General features: G+C 41.4%; 1 protein-coding gene across 1 annotated transcript; it reads left to right on the top strand.

Moving 5' to 3' along the window:
- Positions 1-846: 846 nt before the first annotated feature.
- On the top strand, positions 847-23,463 carry LOC121579633 (5-hydroxytryptamine receptor 2C). The gene is made up of 4 exons (XM_041894395.2): positions 847-938; positions 18,552-19,052; positions 20,951-21,151; positions 21,673-23,463. The coding sequence occupies exons 2-4, from the start codon at positions 18,764-18,766 to the stop codon at positions 22,578-22,580; spliced, it is 1,398 nt and encodes a 465-aa protein (XP_041750329.1). The 5' UTR covers positions 847-938; positions 18,552-18,763; the 3' UTR covers positions 22,581-23,463.
- Positions 23,464-23,604: the final 141 nt, after the last annotated feature.

A 23,604-nucleotide genomic window follows, 5' to 3' on the forward strand; every position in this document is an offset into this window, starting at 1 on the left:
TATGACAAGCGTGAATGTGTCACTGAAAACTTTTATGAGGCTGCTTTGAACCACAGCTCGTTCTAGCTACACAATCTAATCACATCATTGTTTTCGCGAGACAGCGTGGTATCGCGAATCCTCACAACCAAGTGAAGAATCTTGTAGTGTGTGACCCCCGTCTGTGCCACATTGTTTAGGCACAGTTTAGTGTGCTCACCACTACCTTGGCAAAAAACTACAGGAAAGACGGTCGTTTAATGTGAGAGGCTCAGCGATGTTATTATTTTGAAAGTTTGGATAAGAGAGTCTTCTAAAAGCCCAAAATGTAAATGTAAAAAGGAACACTTGCAAAGCATGCTGGGTATTATTCTAATGAGCTCCACCCCTAAACAAGACCACATTTGGTCGGTCCAACAAGTTTGGAAATCACCGTACAGTACATTAGAGCACAGTAGAGTTTAGTTTAGTACAGTACAGTAGAGCACTGTAGAGTTTAGTTCATTGCAGTACAGTAGAGTTTAGTATAGTATAGTTGAGAACAGTAAGGTAAAGTACAGTAGGGTAAAGTACACTATAATATAGTTTTACTCTACTGTGCTCTACTGTAGTGTACTGAACTATAGGCTACTCTACTTTACTGTATATTACTGTACTCTACTGTACTGTAATGAACTATACACTACTTTACTGTACTGAACTGTACTATACTCTGCTGTGCTCTTTCAACGTCTTTTCAACATCCATGGAGGTCGGCGTCTGACGGTGCTTACTGGGTGGGTTTGTTCTAGACTCGAAGTCAGATGATACACCTCTTCTACTGTAACTGTCGCAGATTATACACTGACAGTTCTCATGCTATGAAAGGAGGCTGAAATACATGTGGTTATGATGGAAAACACGTTTTTGAGGAAGTTAAAATTAAAAGGGTGCGCAGAAGATCCGACAGTATTATTGGGGTATGTAACTTTTCGCTTTGAAATACAGTAGATGGGGTATCCTATGTAAAGACATGCAAGTGATCTCCAAACACATAGGCTACACGTTTTTTGTAAGCTGTGTGAATTCATTTGCATCACTTTGCTATTATACAGACACAGTTTTAGGATTCTCAATTCTAAATAGCCACTTTATAAAGCCACAATCCTTAATTCGTTTTCAAATGGAAGCCCCAGCCATTTGAAATTGATTAGCTATAGCCTAAAGCTGAGGGATGGGCTGAAATGTTTTAAACATTCTCAAATTCATAGCTGGAGCTCGGGACTGATAGTCCATGAGATCAACATGAGTAAAATCGGGGAGTCATACTGAGACCAAGGTCTCTTTTACAGATGAGCCCTGAATTACATAAATTACAGAAAATACAGACATCAAAATATAAATACAAAATGCAAGCAGAAAGAAAAACAAGGTCATAAAAAACAAACACATTCATCAGTAATGATCCTCAATCAAGTTTCTGAATTGCCCCAGAGGCACCAAAACATCAAATTTAAGAACATTTTGAAGATTGTTCCACAAATAAGGTGCAAGAAAACTAAAAGCTGATTTACTAACTCAGTAGAGACCAAAGGAATTTCCAGAGTTAGCCATCCCTGAGACCAGGTGTGGTAACGCGTATGTCTAAAGTTTAGTGATGATGTCAGGTACAGTGGGACTTTTTGTAAAAGCGATTTATAAATGAAAACATAGCAGTGTATCAACCTACGTGACATCAAAGCGGGCCAACCAACTTTCTGTTAGAGAATGCAGTGATGAGTACTAAAATTGTCGCCCGTAATAAAGCGCAGTGCGCTATGATAAACTGTATCTAACGGCTTTAATGAAGTGGCAGCTGAGTTCAAATAAATTAGATGATGTCGCCATAGTCTAGTACCGATAGGAAAGTCGACTGAATAATCTGCTTTCTTAAATCAGGGATGGGCAACTGTTTTTTGTTGTGGTTTTTTGGAACTCAGTCAGGGTCTCAATTTACTGTTGAGAGTTAGAATAATAGAATACGGTGCAATTTCGAAATGTGGTTGTGCATCAGCAGTCACTCAAATAGCCCATGTCAGCAAAAAGAAATGTTGATTGGTAACTTAGTCTAGCGGACAGCTATCTACATTTGTAGTATGCATGGTCGAATTACCAAGCGGTGTGGGGCCCATTGATCATCATATACTTCGTTTTACCTGCATTCAATATTAATTTCAGGTCAATAAAGTTTTTATGTAATACAATGTAGGCAGCCTGTAGATCAGATAGTGCCTGGTCAACCGTGGGGGCAATAGCATACACAACAGTATCATCGGCAGACAAGTGCAGGTATATATATATATATATTTTAAAATACATATTGTTAATGTAAACAGTAAAAAGTATAGGACCCAGGCCTGTCCTGGGGATTGGAGTAGCGAGGGTAACCAAAACTAGCCTGGGAGGGAGGTTGTGGGGGGAATTAAGGAGGGTGGTGTGGCTGGTGAAGCTCCAAACTCTCAGCATATGTAGGCTGATGATCATCATGTGGTGCACTATCCTCAACAGTGTTTTGCCAGACCCTAGGGTAGTGGTCGGTGCTATGTTGAGCTGGGCTGAGTTGAGGTGGGCCGGGTCTGGTTGAGCTATGCTGTGATGGGCATGGTCTGGTTTAGCTGTGCCGAGGCGGGCCTAGTCTGGTACCATGATAGGAGGGAGGTTGTAGCAAATTTGCAGCCAATTGAGCAGGGCCAGCCCTAGGCATAAGCGACATAAGCAGTTGCAACTTACTGTTGAGATTTAGATGGTAGAATACACACATTTGGTTGTGCATCAGCAGTTTTTCTCTTGTTATGTCAGTCACTGGTCGTCACTCAGTTAGTCCATGTCAGCAAATGTTTTATTTTATTGGTAAATTAGCATGCTATCTAAACTTGTAGTAATCATGGCCGAATTACCGACCGGGCACCAAGGGCACGTGCCCAGGGGCCCTGACCTCCAGGGGGCCCCCATTGATTTTGTTAGTCACTCTCACTCAGATATCATATTAACATGGCATAAGTCATGGCAAAATGAGTAGAATTGCATGAAATTAGTTATAAAATTGCTAAGTTTTCTCTCTTTCTGCTTTGAGCCTATACAGTGTTTGTTAACATTTACAATGTTTACAAACATTGGAGTAAAACATGCTTCGATTTTGGGTTTTGATGGGGTACAACAGGTGGGAGCTGTGGTCGGGAGAGGTTGTGTTTTCTCTAAGCAGGAGGTAAGCTTGGCTTCTTTTATGGTGTTGAGTAAAGCTTAAACCATGTATTTAGATCGTAGGTAGGTAGTTGTAGTTAGGTATTGTAGGTAGTTTATTTAGGTAGTTATTTAGGTAGTTATTGTAGGTTTCCGTAGGTAATTATTGTAGGTAAGTATTGTTTACGGCGGAGCCCGGCGAAGCACGAGGCTAGCTAGCTAGCTAGCGGGTAGCTACCGGTAACGTTTAGCAACGGTGGAGAGTTGTTTCCAATGTTAATGTGCCAGCTAGCCAACGTTTAATTTTTGCTGCGTTATGAAAGGAACTAGACACGGACACGAATTATCTGTTTAGTGTGTTAACACACTACTGGTAGTTTGTTGTAACCAAGTATTGGTGCTAAACTGTGTGTTATTGGATGCTAGCATGCTAGTTAGCTATGGCGTCATAGTTAGGCATCGTGGGCTGTTGTGGGTAGTTACTGTAGGTTAGCATTGTTTTTTCGGCGGTGCCGGGTGTAGCACGAGCTAGCTAGCTAGCCGTTCTTCAAACAAAGTCAACACAGTAGCCATTGCTAGCTAGCCAACACGACCAGCTAACTGTACTGTAGTAGCTAAATACAATATACTTGTGCTAGCTAGCCAACGTCTAATTATTGCTGCGTTATGAAAGGAACTAGACACGGACACGAATGATCTGTTTAGTGTGTTAACACACTATTGGTAGTTTGTTGTAACCAAGTATTGGTGCTAAACTGTGTGTTATTGGATGCTAGCATGCTAGTTAGCTATGGTGTCATAGTTAGGCATCGTGGGCTGTTGTGGGTAGTTACTGTAGGTTGGCATTGTCTTCGGCGGTGCCGGGTGTAGCACGAAGCTAGCTAGCTAGCCGTTTTTCGAACAGAGTCAACACAGTAGCCATTGTGTGCTGTACTGTGGCAGCTAAATACAATATATTTGTGCTAAGCTAGCCATCGTTTAATTATTGCTGCGTTATGAAAGGAACTAGACACGGACACGAATTATCTGCTTAGTGTGTTAACACACTATTGGTGGTTTGTTGTGACCAAGTGTTGGTGCTAAACTGTGTGTTATTGGATGCTAGCATGCTAGTTAGCTATGGTGTCATAGTTAGCTAGCTGAATAAAGTGGGTTGAGTCTATTCCTTTAAACATTGGACCGCTGTGGTTCACAACAATTCTGATTTCTAAAGGTGGAAGTTGGGAGAGTTTTTGTTCGGGTGGTTCAGTGAAACAATTATAGTTTCTGAGGTGGAAGTTTTGGTGAGGGAGGCCCTGCTCTCTCCTCTCCCAGATGTTTAGTTCATTTCATTCCGATCTCCTCTGCATTATTGTAGCCATTTGCTACAGCCTGTCAACTATGCCTCTGCCTATCCCTGTTCTCTCCTCTCTGCACAGGCTACACAAACGCCTCACACCGCGTGGCTGCTGCCTCTCTAACCTGGTGGTCCCTGCACGCACCCCACACCTGGAGTTCCAGGTCTCAGGCAGCCTCTGGAACTGCCGTTCTGCTGCCAACAAAGCTGACTTCATCCCCACCTATGCTAACCTCCAGTCCCTCGACTTCCTGGCGCTGACGGAAACATGGATTACCACTGAAAACACTGCTACTCCTACTGCTCTCTCCTCGTCTGACCATGTGTTCTCGCATACCCCGAGAGCATCTGGTCAGATGGGTGGTGGCACAGGAATCCTCATCTCTCCCAAGTGGACATTCTCAATTTTTCCCCTAACCCACCTGTCTATCTCCTCATTTGAATTCCATGCTGTCACAGTCACTAGCCCATTTAAGCTTAATATCCTTGTCATCTATCGCCCTCCAGGTTCCCTTGGAGAGTTCATCAATGAGCTTGACGCCTTGATAAGTTCCTTTCCTGAGGATGGCTCACCCCTCACAGTTTTGGGGGATTTCAACCTCCCTATGTCCACATTTGACTCATTTCTCTCTGCCTCCTTCTTTCCACTCCTCTCCTCTTTTGACCTCACCCTCTCACCGTCCCCCCTACTCACAAGGCAGGCAATACGCTTGACCTCATCTTTACTAGATGCTGCTCTTCTACTAATCTCACTGCAACTCCCCTCCATGTCTCCGACCACTACTTTGTTTCCTTTTCTCTCTCGCTCTCCTCCAACACTACTCACTCTGCCCCTACACAGATGGTAATGCGCCGCCGCAACCTTCGCTCTCTCTCTCCCACTACTCTCTCCTCTTCCATCCTATCATCTCTTCCCTCTGCTCAATCCTTCTCCCTCCAATCTCCTGATTCTGCCTCCTCAACCCTCCTCTCCTCCCTTTCTGCATCCTTTGACTCTCTGTGTCCCCTATCCTCCCGGCCGGCTCGGTCCTCCCCCTCCAGCTCCGTGGCTTGATGACTCATTGCGAGCTCACAGAACAGAGCTCCGGGCAGCGGAGCGGAAATGGAAGAAAACTAAACTCCCTGCCGACCTGGCATCTTTTCACTCCCTCCTCTCTACATTTTCTTCATCTGTTTCTGCTGCTAAGGCCACTTTCTACCACTCTAAATTCCAAGCATCTGCCTCTAACCCTAGGAAGCTCTTTGCCACATTTTCCTCCCTCCTGAATCCCCCCCTCCTCTCTCTCGTGGATGACTTCGTCAACCACTTTGAAAAGAAGGTTGACGACATCCGATCCTCGTTTGTTAAGTCTAATGACACTGCTGGTCCTACTCACACTGCCCTACCCTATGCTTTGACTTCTTTCTCCCCTCTCTCTCCAGATAAAATCCTGCGACTTGTGACTGCAGGCCGCCCAACAACCTGCCCGCTTGTCCCCATCCCCTCCTCTCTTCTCCAGACCATCTCCGGTGACCTTCTCCCCTACCTCACCTCGCTGATCAACTCATCCTTGACCGCTGGCCATGTCCCTTCCGTCTTCAAGAGAGCGAGAGTTGCTCCCCTTCTCAAAAAACCAACACTCGATTCCACTGATGTCAACAACTACAGACCAGTATCCCTTCTTTCTTTTCTTTCCAAAACTATTGAGCGTGCCGTCTTTAGCCAACTCTCTTGCTATCTCTCTCAGAATGACCTTCTTGATCCAAACCAGTCAGGTTTCAGGACTGGTCATTCAACTGAGACTGCTCTTCTCTGTGTCACGGAGGCTCTCCGCACTGCTAAAGCTAACTCTCTCTCCTCTGCTCTTGTCCTTCTAGACCTGTCTGCTGCCTTTGATACTGTGAACCATCAGATCCTCCTCTCCACCCTCTCCGAGCTGGGCATCTCCGGCGCGGCTCACTTCTGGATTGCGTCCTACCTGACCGGTCGCTCCTACCAAGTGGCGTGGCGAGAAGCTGTCTCCGCACCACGTGCTCTCACCACTGGTGTCCCCCAGGGCTCAGTTCTAGGCCCTCTCCTTTTCTCCCTATACACCAAGTCACTTGGCTCTGTCATATCCTCACATGGCCTCTCCTATCATTGCTACGCTGACGATACACAACTAATCTTCTCCTTTCCCCCTTCTGATAACCAGGTGGCGAATCGCATCTCTGCATGTCTGGCAGACATATCAGTATGGATGACGGATCACCACCTCAAGCTGAACCCTGGCAAGACGGAGCTGCTCTTCCTCCCGGGGAAGGACTGCCCGTTCCATGATCTCGCCATCACGGTTGACAACTCCGTTGTGTCCTCCTCCCAGAGTGCGAAGAGCCTTGGCGTGACCCTGGACAACACCCTGTCGTTCTCCGCTAACATCAAGGCGGTGACCCGCTCCTGCAGATTCATGCTCTACAACATTCGGAGAGTACGACCCTGCCTTACACAGGAAGCGGCACAGGTCCTAATCCAGGCACTTGTAATCTCCCGTCTGGATTACTGCAACTCGCTGTTGGCTGGCCTCCCTGCCTGTGCCATTAAACCCCTACAACTCATCCAGAATGCCGCAGCCCGTCTGGTGTTCAACCTTCCCAAGTTCTCTCACGTCACCCCCCTCCTCCGCACACTCCACTGGCTTCCAGTTGAAGCTCACATCCGTTACAAGACCATGGTGCTTGCCTATGGAGCAGTGAGGGGAACGGCACCTCTGTACCTTCGGGCTCTGATCAGTCCCTACACCCAAACGAGGGCATTGCGTTCATCCACCTCTGGCCTGCTGGCTCCCTTCCTCTGCGGAAGCATAGTTCCCGCTCAGCCCAGTCAAAACTGTTCGCTGCTCTGGCACCCCAATGGTGGAACAAGCTCCCTCACGACGCCAGGACAGCGGAGTCACTCACCACCTTCCGGAGACATTTGAAACCCCACCTCTTTAAGGAATACCTGGGATAGGATAAAGTAATCCTTCTACCCCCCCCCCAAAAAAAAAATTGTAAAGTGGTTATCCCACTGGCTATAGGGTGAATGCACCAATTTGTGAGTCGCTCTGGATAAGAGCGTCTGCTAAATGACGTAAATGTGCCCTTGAGCAAGGCACTTAACCCTAATTGCTCCTGTAAGTCGCTCTGGATAAGAGCGTCTGCTAAATGACTAAAATGTAAAATGTAAAAATGGGTACGACAGTTGAACTAAGCTAATGAGGAAGTTATATACTTCAAGAATCAGTGGGTATATAAATACACTTCCCTCCATATGTAGTATTTAGTAGTTTATTAGGATCCCCATTAGCTAGTGCTAAAGCAGCAGCTACTCTTCCCGGGGTCCACACAAAACATAAAACATGACATTAATAGACAAGAGCATCACAAGGACAGAACTATATACATTTAAAATGAGTGTACACGCTTTCATACATTTATGCCTTCATATTCATGTGATTCATAGACGCTACTGAATGGATGTGCAACACACGAAAACGGAAATGGAAATGCATTAACAAGGAGGTGTGTTGCAAATACAGCGTATATGTATTTGGACAGTGAAGCAACATTTTAAAATGTGGCTCTACTCCAGCATTTTGGATTTGAGATGTTTAATATTAGGCAGTATTTTCATATACAGTGGGGTGCTAAATTATTGACACCCTTGATATAGATGAGCAATAATGAGTGTATAGAATAAATAATTCAAATACTGAGCTATACTGTATGCTCAAAAAATGTGGGAAATTATATTATTTTATATTAATACAATTGCTCAGAGAAAGAGATTTTGATAAACAAGTAATACTTTTTTTTCTCAAAAAGGTAGGGGTCAAAATGATTGACACCCCTAAAGATTCTTATAACTAAGGTGGGCTCCCGAGTGGTGCAGCGGTCTAAGGCACTGCATCTCAGTGTTTGAGGCGTCACTACAGACCCCCTGGTTCAATTCCAGGCTGTATCACAACCGGCCGTGATTGAGAGTCCCATAGGGCGGCGCACAATTGGCCCAGCGTCGTCCGGGTTTGGCCGGTGTAGGCCGTCATTGAAAATAAGAATTTGTTCTTAACTGACTTGCCTAGTTAAATAAAAAATTGTCAAAAGTGTAGTATTTGGTCCCATATTCCTAGCATGCAATGACTACATCAAACTTTTTACTCTACAAACTTGTTGGATGCATTTTCAGTTTGTTTTGGTTGTGTTTCAGATTATTTTGTGCCCAATAGAAATGAATGGTAAATAATGTATTGTGTCATTTTGGAGTCACTTTTATTGTAAATAAGAATATAATTTGTTTCTAAACACTTCTACATTAATGTGGATGCTACAATGATTACGAATAATCCTGAATGAATCATGAATAATGATGAGTGAGAAAGTTACAGAGGGTAAATTATCATACGCCCAAGACATGCTTACCTCCACTGTTATTGGTAATGGTGAGAGGTTAGCATGTCTGTTTGTAGAGTCACTGTAGAGTTTGTAGAGTCACTGTATATGGGACCAAATACTACACTTTTGACTACTTTAATACACTATAAGTGAATTTGTCCAAATACTTCTGGTAGTTTACTGGTAAACTTCGAAAGTTTCCAGTAATGTATCCTCCCTTTGCAACCCTACCTGGACCACCTATTGAGATGTGCCTTTTATTAAGTAAATGAGGTGATAAATGAGGTGAAAAGGAGACTGGAGTGGGACTTGGTTTCCATGTGTTTGATACCAAGACATCCACTCCATTCCAGGCATTATTCCAGCCATTATTATGAGCCGTCCTCCCCTCAGCCGGCTCCTGTGCTTTACATTAACCTGGGTTGAACATGCCAGACATTGCAGGTCTTCCCTGGGATGAAGATCATAATGCTTTTGAATCTATTCTGACTGCGGAACTGGACTGAGGACCTATTTACCTACATCACAGAGGAGGCTGGCAGACAGGATTTTTATTTCAGCATGCTGTTGCCATGTGAGAGCCAGACAGTCATGCATGAACAGCACTACACGGACCATTTAGAAGATGATAAACTGTAAGTCTTCCAGCACAAATATTATCTTTAATACAACCTCATAATATAGGAACATCATTGCTTATGTCTACAACATGTAAGCCCACCTAAGATGAATACAAGTCATATTAAAGAAACAACAGTATCATGAAACATGCATATTAAGAGGGCTGTTTACTAAGACCAAATAATAAACTTTATATTCCTATCATCGTAATCTCGGTTACCCCAGAACTAAAATCTCACATAATTTGGTCAGATGCTCATGAGGGATTACCATTATCTGTTTCAAGTACAGCAGCTGGAAACCTCAAGTATAGTGTGTTTATATTCTTGCCTCTGAGTTCAAGGGAGGTTCAATGTGAGGGACACATGTTGCTTCTTCAATGTTATACTGTACAGTAAATGCATGTTTCAGACAAATGCCAAAGGGACACATTAACAACCAAATTCCATGCGTTTCTAATTCTTACTACAATTTCTATAGTGCTTTTTAAAATTGCCTGTGCGAACCGACCCATCTCTGAAAGTTTATGTCAGAGATGGTAACAAAATTGATCTAATTTGGGAAATCTCAGGAAACTAACAGGGTCGTTCTTGAATTACGGTGGCATTTGCGTCCCTCGCCTTTGCACCCATGAAAAACACTTTAAAATTACAAAAAGTTACACATATATGTTTTTGTTCATATTGAACTGTTTATCAATGATAAAACATAATGCAAGTCATTTATAGTGCAAAATGTTATGCTTATACATTGTTTAAAGTACTTAGGGTAAGCAAATTGGCTTGCCCCAGTAGTGACCCAGTAGAGGTGTAGTGACATGTTTTGGGGAGTTTGAGATAGATATCTATTATTTAGAATGCTAGAAAGTAATATAGTGCATAGAACAATAAAAACAAAGAAGGTTACTAAAATACCAATTTAGTTTACAAATATAATATGTGTCCCTTAGTTTTATGTCATTGGTGTTAGTACCTTAAAAATCACTCATTACAAATATACACTGTACAATGACCTTGAGCATTCCCTCCAGTGGCAAACTGTTATCGGGGGAGGGGTCTATATTCAAGAAAATTATTACCTAATCACACCCTTTTAATATGTCATACATTTGAAGATTGCTTTGATAATTTGGTTTGGTTTTGTTACTCAAATTAAATGAAGGGAATTTACGTTGTGAGCAAAATTATTATTCATATCACTTTAGTCATTGTTATTATTTTGTACGATTTGATTTACTATTATTTTTTTAACAATACAAAACATACACATACAAACAACAACATACAGATGCACACAAACATCCACAAAATCACCCCTGCCCAGAGTCACCTGCTCACACCCCAATCTCCAGCGCCCGCATCACTCTCCGCCACATGGCCTCAAACTGCACCATTTTGTTTCTCTCCTTCGCCCACGCACTTTCAACATTTAGATAATAAAGAATTTGACCTTTCTATAGAGTACGACAGTATGAGTTATAATACCCATAAAACCTAGCGGTCAAACAGGGAAATGGTTCCAATCGTTTTTCCACCATTTATTTTTCTCATAGTGGATTTTAGAAACACTTCAAATAAGGGATGTGTTTCGTGTAGGCTTAGCCTGGTGTGAGGTTTTGATAACCGTGTAAATCTCTCTAGGACAAGGTGACTTTTATCAATATATTCACCTGTATTTACCCCCGAAATATGAAATGCTAATTAGCTACTAATGTGGCTATCATAAAGAGCTACAAAGGCCATGATGATCTGGACTAGACTGCCGAATCGAGGCAAAGGTAAGAATCTCTGGATTAACTATCGAATGTTAGCTAAATGTAGTAGTGAATAATTTGGCTACATTTCTTTAAATGGACAATTCTGTGAACAGTCTTGTGCAACTTTTAAATTGACAAAATGCCTGTTGTCAGCTAGAGATGATGTGCAGGAGCTTGCAGGGATTTGTAGTTTTGCATGATGTCGATTTTGAAGCTAATTAGCATTTTCGAATCTGAGAGTAAATAGATAATATATATTGATAAAAGTCACCTTGCCTGAGAGAGATGTACACCACCGGTCAAAAGTTTTAGAACACCTACTCATTCAAGGGGTTTTCTTTATTTTTTTAAAACGATTTTCTACATTGTAGAATAATAGTGAAGACATCAAAACTACCTCATGAAGCTGGTTGAGAGAATGCCAAGAGTGTGCAAAGCTGTCATCAAGGCAATGGGTGGCTATTTAAAGAATCTCAAATATAAAATATATTTTGATTTGTTTAACACTTTTTTGGTTACTACATGATTCCATATGTGTTATTTCATAGTTTTGATGTCTTCACTATTATTCTACAATGTAGAAAATAGTACAAATAAAGAAAAACCCTTGAATGAGTAGGTGTTCTAAAACCTTTGACTGGTAGTGTACATGGTTATCAAAATGTCACGCCAGGGTAAGCCTACACCAAACACAGCCCTTATTTTAAATGTTTCTAAAATCCCCTTTGGGAAGAATATATGGTGGCAAAACTATTGGAAACGTTTACCTGTTTGACTGCTAGGTTTTATGGGTATTATGACACCTCCAATGTGGGGCTCTATTGTGTTAACAATGGAGGATTGGTTGATTTCCAGTTTTTAAGTATACATTTTTTTTAGATGACTGAAGAGAAAAGTATCATCCAACCCATTGGGTATCTCACTGCACCCTCATATGCCATGTCTTGAAATATTCAGACACATTAAAAGTACATTTACATCTTCTTTAGTGCATTTAACTACATGTCACAAGTAAAAGCCCTGCATGGCGAGTTGATACAATTCCAAGTCTGGAAGGTTAAAACCACCCTCAGACTTAGAAAGATGTAAAACTTTCCTTTTTATTCTATGAGTTTTATTTGCCCATGTAAAGTCTGTTATAACTAAGTATACTTTTTTAAATAATGTCTTCGGTGGGGTAATTGGTATTAAAAACTTTGGGAGCTATGCCATTCTGAAGAGGTTTATTCTACCTGTAAGGTTTCTTGGAACATTGTTCAATTTAATTAGATCTGCTTTCATATTGTTGAGTAATGGGATAAAGTTATCTTTATATATTTGTTTGTTGTCACTTATTAAGTATCCTAAGTATTTTATATTTTTTGTGGTCCACTTAACGGATTGCTGTAGATTTTTCCTATTGTCATGATTTCATTTCTTTCCACGTAAATGTTATGTCCTGAGAGTATTCAGAAAATATATTTTTAGCAATTCAATATTGGTTAGGTATATCAGGGGATCATCTGCAAATCATTTTAGTTTATATTCATGTTTACCAATACTGATACCTGTTACGTTTGGGTCCTGTCTACAAGCGGTTCAATTGCCAGTGCAAACAGGAGGGGGAGAGAGGACATCCTTGTCTTGTGGCCCTTTCTAAAGCAATTTCATCAGATAATGTATTATTTGTGTATATTTTTGCTTTAGGACATTTATCTAATATTTGTATTAAATGTATTATTTCAGCTGGAAAGTTGAAAGCTTCTAAAGTTTTGAATGGAAAAGGCCATTCAAGATGGTCAAAAGCCTTTTCGGCATTAACAGCCATTATTGATCAATCTACAGTTGAAGTCGGAAATTTACATACATTTAGGTTGGATTAAAACTTGTTTTTCAACCACTCCACACATTTCTTGTTAACAAACTATAGTTTTGGCAAGTCGGTTAGGACATCTACTTTGTGCATGACACAAGTAATTTTTCCAACAATTGTTTACATACAGATTATTTCATTTATAATTCACTGTATCACAATTCCAGTGGGTCAGAAGTTTACATACACTAAGTTGACTGTGTCTTTAAACAGCTTGGAAAATTCCAGAAAATGATGTCATGGCTTTAGAAGCTTCTGATAGGCTAATTGACATAATTTGAGTCAATTGGAGGTGTACCTGTGGATGTATTTCAAGGCCTACCTTCAAACTCAGTGCCTCTTTGCTTGACATCATGGGAAAATCAAAATAAATCAGCCAAGACCTCAGAAAAAAAAGTGTAGACCTCCACAAGTCTGGTTCATCCTTGGGAGCAATTTCCAAACGCCTGAAGGTACCACGTTCATCTGTACAAACAATAGTACGCAAGTATAAACACCATGGGACCATGCAGCCGTCATACCGCTCAGGAACGAGACGCGTTCTGTCTCCTAGAGATGAACGTACTTTGGTGCGAAAAGTGCAAATCAATCCCAGAACAACAGTAAAGGACCTTGTGAAATGCTGGAGGAAACAGGTACAAAAGTATCTATATCCACAGTAAAACAAGTCCTATATCGACATAACCTGAAAGGCCGCTCAGCAAGGAAGAGGCCACTGCTCCAAAACCACCATAAAAAAGCCAGACTACGGTTTGCAACTAAACATGGGGACAAAGATCATACTTTTTGGAGAAATGTCCTCTGGTCTGATGAAACAAAAATAGAATTGTTTGGCCGTAATGACCATCGTTATGTTTGGAGGAAAAAGGGGGTCCTTGCAAGCGGAAGACCACCATCCCAACCGTGAAGCACGGGGGTGGCAACATCATGCTGTGGGGGTGCTTTGCTGCAGGAGGGACTGGTGCACTTCACAAAATAGATGGCATCATGAGGAAGGAAAATTATGTGGATATATTGAAGCAACATCTCAATACCAGTCAGGAAGTTAAAGCTTGGTCGCAAATGGGTCTTCCAAATGGACAATGACCCCAAGCATACTTCCAAAGTTGTGGCAAAATGGCTTAAGGACAACAAAGTCAAGGTGGAGTGGCCATCACAAAGCCCTGACCTCAATCCTATAGACAATTTGTGGGCAGAACTGAAAAAACGTGTGCGAGCAAGGAGGCCTACAAACCTGACTCAGTTACACCAGCTCTGTCAGGAGGAATGGGCCAAAATTCACCCATATTATTGTGGGAAGCTTGTGGAAGGCTACCCAAAACGTTTCACTCAAGTTAAACAATTTTAAGGCAATGCTACCAAATACTAATTGAGTGTATGTAAACTTCTGACCCACTGGGAATGTGATGAAAGAAATAAAAGCTGAAATAAATCATTCTCTCTACTATTATTCTGACATTTCACATTCTTAAAATAAAGTGATGATCCTAACTGACCTAAGACAGGGAATTTTTACTAGGATTAAAAGGCAGGAATTGTGAAAAACAGAGTTTAAATGTATTTGGCTAAGGTGTATGTAAACTTCCGACTTCAATTGTATATCTTGGTTTTTCGCGTATTGTATTAAACTGAAACGTTCTTGTATTTGTTTGTAAGTGTCTATTTTTAATAAACCCTGTTTGATTGATATGTGTCAAGTCTAGTAAGACTTTTGCCATTCTATTGCTTATGAGCTTTGTTATTAATTTAATGTCACAATTTATTAACCTTAGGGTCTGTAATCAGCAGGGGACTCTCCAGATTTTCCTGGTTTTAATATAACTGAAATAACTGTTTGATACATGGAACTAGGAAGTACTGAATTGAGTGACATGTGTTGTCATTTGTGTAAATAGGGGTGCTACTTTGTCCCAAAATGTTAAATAGAATTCTATGGGAAAGCCATCCAATCCTGGTGCTTTTCTCTGAGCGAATGTTTTAAGAGTGTCTAATATTTCTTTTTGGGTGATCTCGGTTTTTAGTGATTCTTTTTTGTCTGCTGATAATTGCTTCAGGGTTGTTGAGTCTAAGAAGGCTGTAGGATCAGTTAAACTGTTGTTTAATGATGATTTATATAGATTTTCATAGAAACTTTTAAAACAGACATTAATTGCGTTGTTTCTAATTAACGCATTTGTATCTTTATCTTTTAAAATTATAGCTAGTTTGGCGTGTATTCGTTTTGTGAGGGCTGCTAGATATTTACCAGGTTTATTTGCCATTAAATTGTATGCTTTATTTGAGTTTAATCTGTAGTTGTTGGCTCTCTTCAAAAGTAAAATAAGATATTCCTGCTTAAATTCAGAAATGTTATTTTCTTCTTTACAGTGTAAATATTTTTTTATGGGCTTTTCTAAAATAGTGATTTATTTAAATGTTACTTACATTTTTATTTCTAACTTTGATTTAACTTCTACCAATTCCTCCAATATAAGCCTTAAAAGCATCCCAAATTATATCTCTGTCCTCTATGTCTACATTTGTAATGGTAAAGATTTTTTTTAAAATGTTTTGCATATTTAATACATTTCGGGTCCATATTCTGTCGCTAAGTGTATTTTCTGTCGGTGTAATTATGCATGTAAATAATTTTTAGGCGGTTAATGACCTAAGATTTGAGAATCTGGCCTCCATTTCAGAAAATCCTCATTTACCTAAAATGTATCATTGGTGTTACTACTACTTCTGGTGGCACAATAGTAAAATGTATTTAAAGTAATTAAGCTACCATATTAGTAGTGTTATAATGTATCCTGTGTGGCTCAATTCTGAGACTTCTCCCGAAGCCACTCCTGCGTTGTCTTTGCTGTGTGCTTAGGGTCATTGTCCTGTTGGAAGGTGAACCTTCGCCCCAATCTGAGGTCCTGAACGCTCTGGAGCAGGTTTTCATCAATGATCTCTCTGTACTTTGCTCCGTTCATCTTTGCCTCAATCCTGACTAGTCTCCCAGTCCCTGCCGTTGAAAAACATCCATACAGCATGATGCTGCCACCACAATGCTTCACCATAGGGATGGTGCCAGGTTTCCTCCAGACGTGTCCCTTGGCATTCAGGCCAAAGAGTTTCATCTTGGTTTCATCAGACCAGAGAATCTCGTTTCTCATGTTCTGAGAGTCTTTAGGTGCCTTTTGACAAACTCCAAGCAGGCTGTCATGTGCCTTTTACTGAGGAGTGGCTTCCGTCTGGCCACTCTATCATAAAGGCCTGATTGGTGGAGTGCTGCAGAGATGGTTGTGCTTCTGGAAGGTTCTCTCATCTCCACAGAGGAACTCTAGACCTCTGTCAGAGTGACCATCAGGTTCTTGGTCACCTCCCTGACCAAGGCCCTTCTCCCCTGATTGCTCAGTTTGGCCAGGCGGCCAGCTCTAGGAAGAGTCTTGGTGGTTCCAAAGTTCTTCCATTTAAGAATGATGGAGGCCACTGTGTTCTTGGGGACCTTCAATGCTGCAGACATTTTTTGGTACCCTTCCCCTGATCTGTGCCTCGACACATTTCTGTCTCGGAGCTCTACGGACAATTCCTTCGACATCATGGCTTGGTTTTTGCTCTGACATGCACTGTAAACCGTGGGACCTTATATAGACAGGTGTGTGCCTTTCCAAATCATGTCCAATCAATCACATTTACCACAGGTGGACTCCAATCAAGTTGTAGAAACATCTCAAGGATGATCAATGGAAACAGGATGCACCTGATCTCAATTTCGAGTCTCATAGCAAAGGGTCTAAATTTGCTAAAATTTCTAAAAACCTGTTTTCGCTTTATCATTATGGAATATTGTATGTAGATTGCTGAGGATTTTTATTTCTTTAATCCATTTTAGAATACGGCTGTAACGTAACAAAATGTGGAAAAAGTCTAGGGGTTTGAATACTTTCCGAAGGCACTGTGTAGAACACATAAATATATAACACAGATTCTGTACATGGAGGAACACATACAGATGTAGGATCTTAATTTGATCACTCTTTTGTTGCTGAGAATTTTAATGCACAGCAGGAAATGCAAACTTGTAGTGTATTTGAGTTTTAAAAAGGCTTCTTAAAAAAAAGTTTGTTATTTCTACTTTGAAATTCCAGACTTGATTTGCCCTAATGAAATGTTTCAACCCCTACAAAAATGTCCATTAATTATAATCTACATAATAACTCACATATCCTGTTGCTGCAGGATTATTTTCTTGCTGTAGCAAACTGGCTCAAATTAAGATCCTACATCTGTACAAAGGTAATGCCAGCTGTCCTACAGACATCGTCAGTGCATGCATTTTGAAACATTACAATTTCCTTCACTCCCCCAGGGAGTTCATATAGCTTGGTGTTCCGTGGACAAATTAAAGGTGGCAAAAAAATATTCTTTTCAAGTGTTGAATCACTGTTTGCCGGAGGAATGAAGACAGCCAGGTACTAAAATCAACTCAGACTATCTCTAATTTGTCTTCCTCTTTAATCTTTATATGTTACATTACTGGTATTCTGTTCATTTACCACTGCCACAGTATTCACTATTAATTTTGCCCCTTTGAAGGATAATACATTGACATTGTTTGGGATTTTAGCACGGCATGGTGTGACATATTTATGTTCTTACAGTGGTAGTGCCTTGTAATCTGGCTATCATTCTGTAGATACAGCATAGACTCCCGATGTGGCACATAGACAGACGTGATACACATCAGCACTTGGATGTTCTTACAGAAGAACAACATGCAATACCATCTGGGGTCTTCTTCAATAGCCAAGTGCTTTATCAAGTCTATCATTTATTTGCAGAGTTTAGTAATCTTCTCTGCATAAGCTGCCTTATCGTGTTGTTTATTCTTGAACTTTTGCGTGTTTAAATGAGGCATCCAATGCTCTATTGATTCTATTCCATTCTACTCGACTAACAGAGACAGACATGTGAGGGCCAGAGACAGACATGTGAGGGCCAGAGACAGACATGTGAGGGCCAGAGACAGACATGTGAGGGTCACCCCAGTGAGGGTTGCCCTCGCTGCTGTTTTTAGTGAGACTGCATGATTTCTGTAGAAGTTCAGCTGTTCCTTGACTCAGTGGATCAGAACCGGATCCATGTCCCATGGTCACTCATTGCACATCCTCTTTGGCACCAGTAGAGAGCCCAGAGCATCCAGCCCATCTGGCAGAAACAGTGGATTTAAACCAGAGCAATTAGAGAATCACCCCTATTGCCGTCTGCTCTAAAGCTATCCTCTGTAAGATGTGCACATGCAAATAGCACTTAATTTCTTGTAATACGTCATTTGAAGAAATAAAATAGCATACTAGTATTGCCCTGGGGGGAAAAAGCAAACAATGGAAAAAACTCAATGTGTTTACAGAAACGTGACTAACTCAGAACTGTTTCGGTTTCTTTTGCAGATGTGGTTTAAAATAATCCTAATAAATAACCGGAACATCCAAGAGTTTTCCAAGGACACGAAGAACTAAACCTTCGGTCTATAATTGACATCCCAGGAAGTGAAACGTTTGTTGGGCTCCATAGCACTGCCTTGGAACACAGGTGATGGCTGAGCACAGCAGCAGCCCTGATTGGAGGGTCCAGGCTGGCTCCACCCTCCCTCAGTGACAGGATGACTCTGCCAGAGAGCACTACCATTCTCATTCATCTGAGCTTCCCCATGGAATGGAATCAGTCTGACTCCAGACCAGAGACACCTGGCAAGGAGAAGAACTGGCCTGCCCTGCTCATCTTAGTGGTCATCTTCTTCACTGTGGCGGGCAACATCCTGCTCATCTTAGCTGTGTCTCTGGAGAGGAAGCTGCAGAATGCCACCAGCTTCTTCCTGCGCTCCCTGGCTGTGGCAGACATGCTCGTGGGCTTTCTCGTCATGCCGGTCTCACTGATTAACATTCTCTATGGTAGGTGGTAGGTTGAGCTCTTTTAGAATTGCAAAGCAGTGTTTGTTTGCCCTCTGGATAATGATCTCTTGAAAGCAGCTAGGGATAAGAGGCTTTACTATGAGGCAGGGGCGTCAATTGGGTATGGCAGGGTATGCCCTAGCTCAACACCATCAATTTTAAAATAGGCTACTGAAATCATTCCAATCCTGATTAAAAGGCAAATGCAGTTTAGCGGTAATCGGGCTGACTTTAGGACCATGCGGACGCCTGGGAGCGGGAGGCAAGTGTTTGTATGGCTGGCTGGCTTTATGGAGCACGCATCAACGCAACTTTTTCTCAAAACAGTGCAGAGGTAAAGATGGCTGTAGTAGATAGCTTTGGCTAGATAACTGCTGTTTGACTTGACAGGAAACTAAACTAGAGTTTTATTCCCGGGCTGAGCTAGTGTGTAGCAGCACATTCATGTGTTTGTGGAATGTTAAATATTGACTGAGGTGAATGAAGCTACAGCAACAAGGTGATAATGGCTGGAGTCCATTTTGCTTGTTTTGCTGTACTCCAAATTGCAATTTTTAAATTGTGTAGAAATGCAGTAAGTGAGCTTCAATTTTATAAAAAATTCCCATTCAGGGGACCGACCCTCCTTAGCTTCAGAGGCAAACCCGCAGTCGGATGCAGGGTGCAACTAGAAAAAAGGCAGCAAAGGCTAGGATAACATAACCAAATAGTGAAAATTGCAGGAAAGAGGGAGGCGTTTTACGTTATCAAAAATTGCATCCATTTACAATGAATTTTCTCTTGCATTTAAACATTATTTCCTTGCAACATTTTGTTTTGCTATCAATACTTTGGGGTTTATGTTTTTTGCTTTCAATATGATTCTTTTTGTTTTCAATACTAAGAATTGTATTCTCGATTTCGAAGTTTTACTTGATATTAATGGCACAAAATTAACAATTAAGAACGAAAAGTGTTCCTCCCACCACAGTTTCTGTAAAAAGCTGAGGGATGAGGCTGGAGAAATGCAACCACTCTCAAATCCATAGACTACGCTATGGATGCAAGGACTGACCATCTATGTTCTCCCAATTATAGCATTAACCATGTTTTTAGGCTATACCGTGTTTGTTTACATTGACTTTCTTTACAAATATTGGAGTAAATGTGGAGTTTTCTTACATGTGAAACTGCAAATTAGATTGGATGTGGAATTGCAAGTTGTGAAAAACAATGAAAATAGAAAATGTGGAATTGCAAATTAAATATTTACATGCGATTGTAGTTTTTTTACTTGTGAAATAGCAAATGTGATTTTCACATGTGACTGTTTTTCACATGTGAAAATGCAATTCCGCATGTGAAAGTGAGATTTTCACATGTGAATGTTTTTTACATGTGAAAGTTTTTAACATAGTAACCGCAAATGTCATATATGAAACTGCACTACATTTAAGCTCAACATGTGAAAACAGTTATTTCACATGTGAAAATGCGATTTCAAGTATTAAAATGCGATTTTTACATGTGAAAATGCAAATTTGACATGTGTTTTTTTGTAAGGGAACCCCTGACACACCAATGTGAGATTATCCCCTTCCCAGTTCCCATACAATTTCCTTATTTCAGTTAGCCCTATTACTCTGAGCAGCTTTAAATAATGTGTTTATTTTAGATCAAATGGGTTTGTGCAACTGGGTAACAGCAAGAGAAACTCTTCCCTCTTACTTTCATGCCATGAAGGCTTAAAGGCTTTGATCAGGTATTTTTCTAGTAACATCATAGCAGTCTATTTGATGATATACTGTATGAGACTGAAAAATTACTTTGGATTTGTTTGCATGGTCACAAAGTAGGTGTTCCGATTTGATAATGAAATATCAGTAATTCTTGGTGAACTGTGCCCGTCCATTCTTCAGACTACCTGTGGCCCTTCCCCAGACCCCTTTGTCCCATCTGGATCTACCTAGACGTGCTGTTCTCCACAGCATCCATCATGCACCTGTGTGCCATTTCACTGGACCGCTATGTGGGCATCTGTAACCCCATCCAACACAGCCGCTCCAACTCCCTCTCCAAGGCCAAGGCTAAGATCGCCCTCGTCTGGACCATCTCTATAGGTGAGTTCCTGCTAACATAGTTACTGTAAATATAAAAATATAAAAAAACAGATCTGTGTGTGCGTATGTCTAGAGAGATAGTGTGTTACTTTGAAACATTATTTCTGTTTTGGCCTTTGAAGAAAGAACATTAGTGCTTTTTTCTACTATCTGTCAAGAAGGAATACTTTTCTCTCCCATCTCCTGGGGCTCTTAATGAGAGCCTTATGGCATCTTCACCCTGAGAGATGCTCTATACGGGGACGACAGGACAGGCTATTATGGTCTTATGGCTCAAGGCTTTTTGGTTCTGCAGAAATCTGATAGCCAGTCAACCTGTTAGCTTGTCGACTTTATCTAAAAACCTCACATTTTCTCCGCCTTCGTGTCCTTCCTTGAAAGCCTCTGGTGGTCAATTTTAATCACTATGATCCCCTCCTCTAATCTAATAATATGATGTTAAAGATAGATGTAGCTGTGTTTGTGCATTGGTTTAAATGTGATATTCATTGTCCTGTCCCGTCCGTCTCTCTCTCTGACAGTGATCTCCATGCCCATCCCTGTGATTGGCCTGTATGATGAGGGGAAGGTGTTTGTCAATGGGACCTGTGTACTGAACGAGCACAGCTTCGTCCTGGTGGGCTCCTTCGTAGCCTTCTTCGTCCCTCTGGTCATCATGGTGATCAGCTACTGTTTGACTGTGCGGGTGCTGCAGTGCCAAGCCTCTGATTACCTGCATGGAGGCGAGGTTTCGATCAACCGGCCTGCCTTACTCAGGATCACCATAAGGCCCCCCGCAGGGGACAGCCTTAGCCTCCTCAAACAGGACCCTAGTCATGAGGCCTTGCCAGCTATTGCTGCCTCCAATATTTCCGTCTCTCAAGCCTCCTTGCAACCCATCTCTCCAGCAGGGAGGCAGGAGCCAGGGGGACCTGGCGGGAGACCTGGCATGGCTCAATCAATCAAAAATGAGAGGAGAGCTTCCATGGTCCTGGGTGTGGTGTTTTTCCTCTTCCTGATTATGTGGTGTCCATTCTTCATCACCAACGTGCTGAGTGTGTTGTGTGAGGACTCGATAATAAGCCTGTGCAATAAGCCTGTGTTGGCAGTGCTCCTAAAGGTCTTTGTTTGGGTGGGATATGTCTCCTCTGGTGTCAACCCATTGGTCTACACTCTATTTAACAGGACCTACAGACAGGCCTTCCACCGCTACCTACAATGTATCTACCACAGCCCACCAGCCAAGAGCACCCCAGCCAACCCTGTCTTTCCTGTTTATGCCGTCACCCCTAGACTCTGCAGGAAAGATGCCAACGACTGTAACTGTAACAGCCACAATGGGAATATTAAAGGCAGAATGAGGTTGGAGAGAGAGGAAAACAGATCTGGGATGCTAGAGAAGTTGGCCAGTGTCTCTCCCACCCCCACTGAGCATGTCAGCTGTGTCTGAACTAGCTAGTTGGCCTCCTGTCTTTCCCCTCCTGGCTCTGTCTCTACATACAAAACATTGTGGTGACAAAGCCGTTGCTTCATGTAACTGCTTGGATTTTCCACCTCCACTCCCTATTCAAACACAGGAGATGTACTCAATGTCTCCCTGCCTGAACCTGTAAATATGAGATATGAAATAGTGTACAATGCTGTACAATATGACTAAAGACATTGATACTGTATGTGTCAAACTTTGACATTTGCATTACATTTAGTGAGTAATAAGTGCATACTCAGTGTGGTAATTGTAATGAAATGTGCATTAACTGCACTACTGTTTGCATCTCTCATAACAGGGCTGTGAGAGGTCACAGATGGCTTTACAGGAAAACTACCTGATGTATCTCTCTAATCATAGAGCCACAGTGCCACCATGTGGGAATATACAGGACAACACATAAACATTTAATTTCTTACTAGAAGGTGTTCTTTTTCTGCCTGTCTGAGAGATTCAAGTTACAGATATTAATATAGCACTTGAAGGGGAAACAGACAAGGAGATGTTTCACTCCTCATTCCCAGAGGACTGTTACTATTTTGGTTAATATTTCTGACAGATTAATACTTTTTCGCAGTTCTAACATTTACATTTACATTTACGTCATTTAGCAGACGCTCTTATCCAGAGCGACTTACAAATTGAAACATGTAATATAAATAATGAAGTTACAACATTTTCTTAGATTACCCATTTGATTTTCTTATTTTGTGGTGATGTTCATATCATGATGCACCAACAGATGATTGTCCGGTACTGACACAGTGTAAATGATCATGCACATACTATTATTGTAGTGGATTTTAGATGTACAATATTTTAATAAATATTGTCTTCCAAGTTCCATCATTAGTCTTGGGTATATGGTTGGTTTGCCCTTTACTATAAACTATATTATGCATGCAGCAACAAAGACCTAAAACATTTCAAAGGTCACCTTATTAGCATTAGATATCAAGAATAAACCATGTTGAAACACCGCTGA

This window comes from Coregonus clupeaformis, chromosome 13 (genome assembly GCF_020615455.1).
Source record: "Coregonus clupeaformis isolate EN_2021a chromosome 13, ASM2061545v1, whole genome shotgun sequence".
Lineage (NCBI taxonomy): Eukaryota > Metazoa > Chordata > Actinopteri > Salmoniformes > Salmonidae > Coregonus > Coregonus clupeaformis.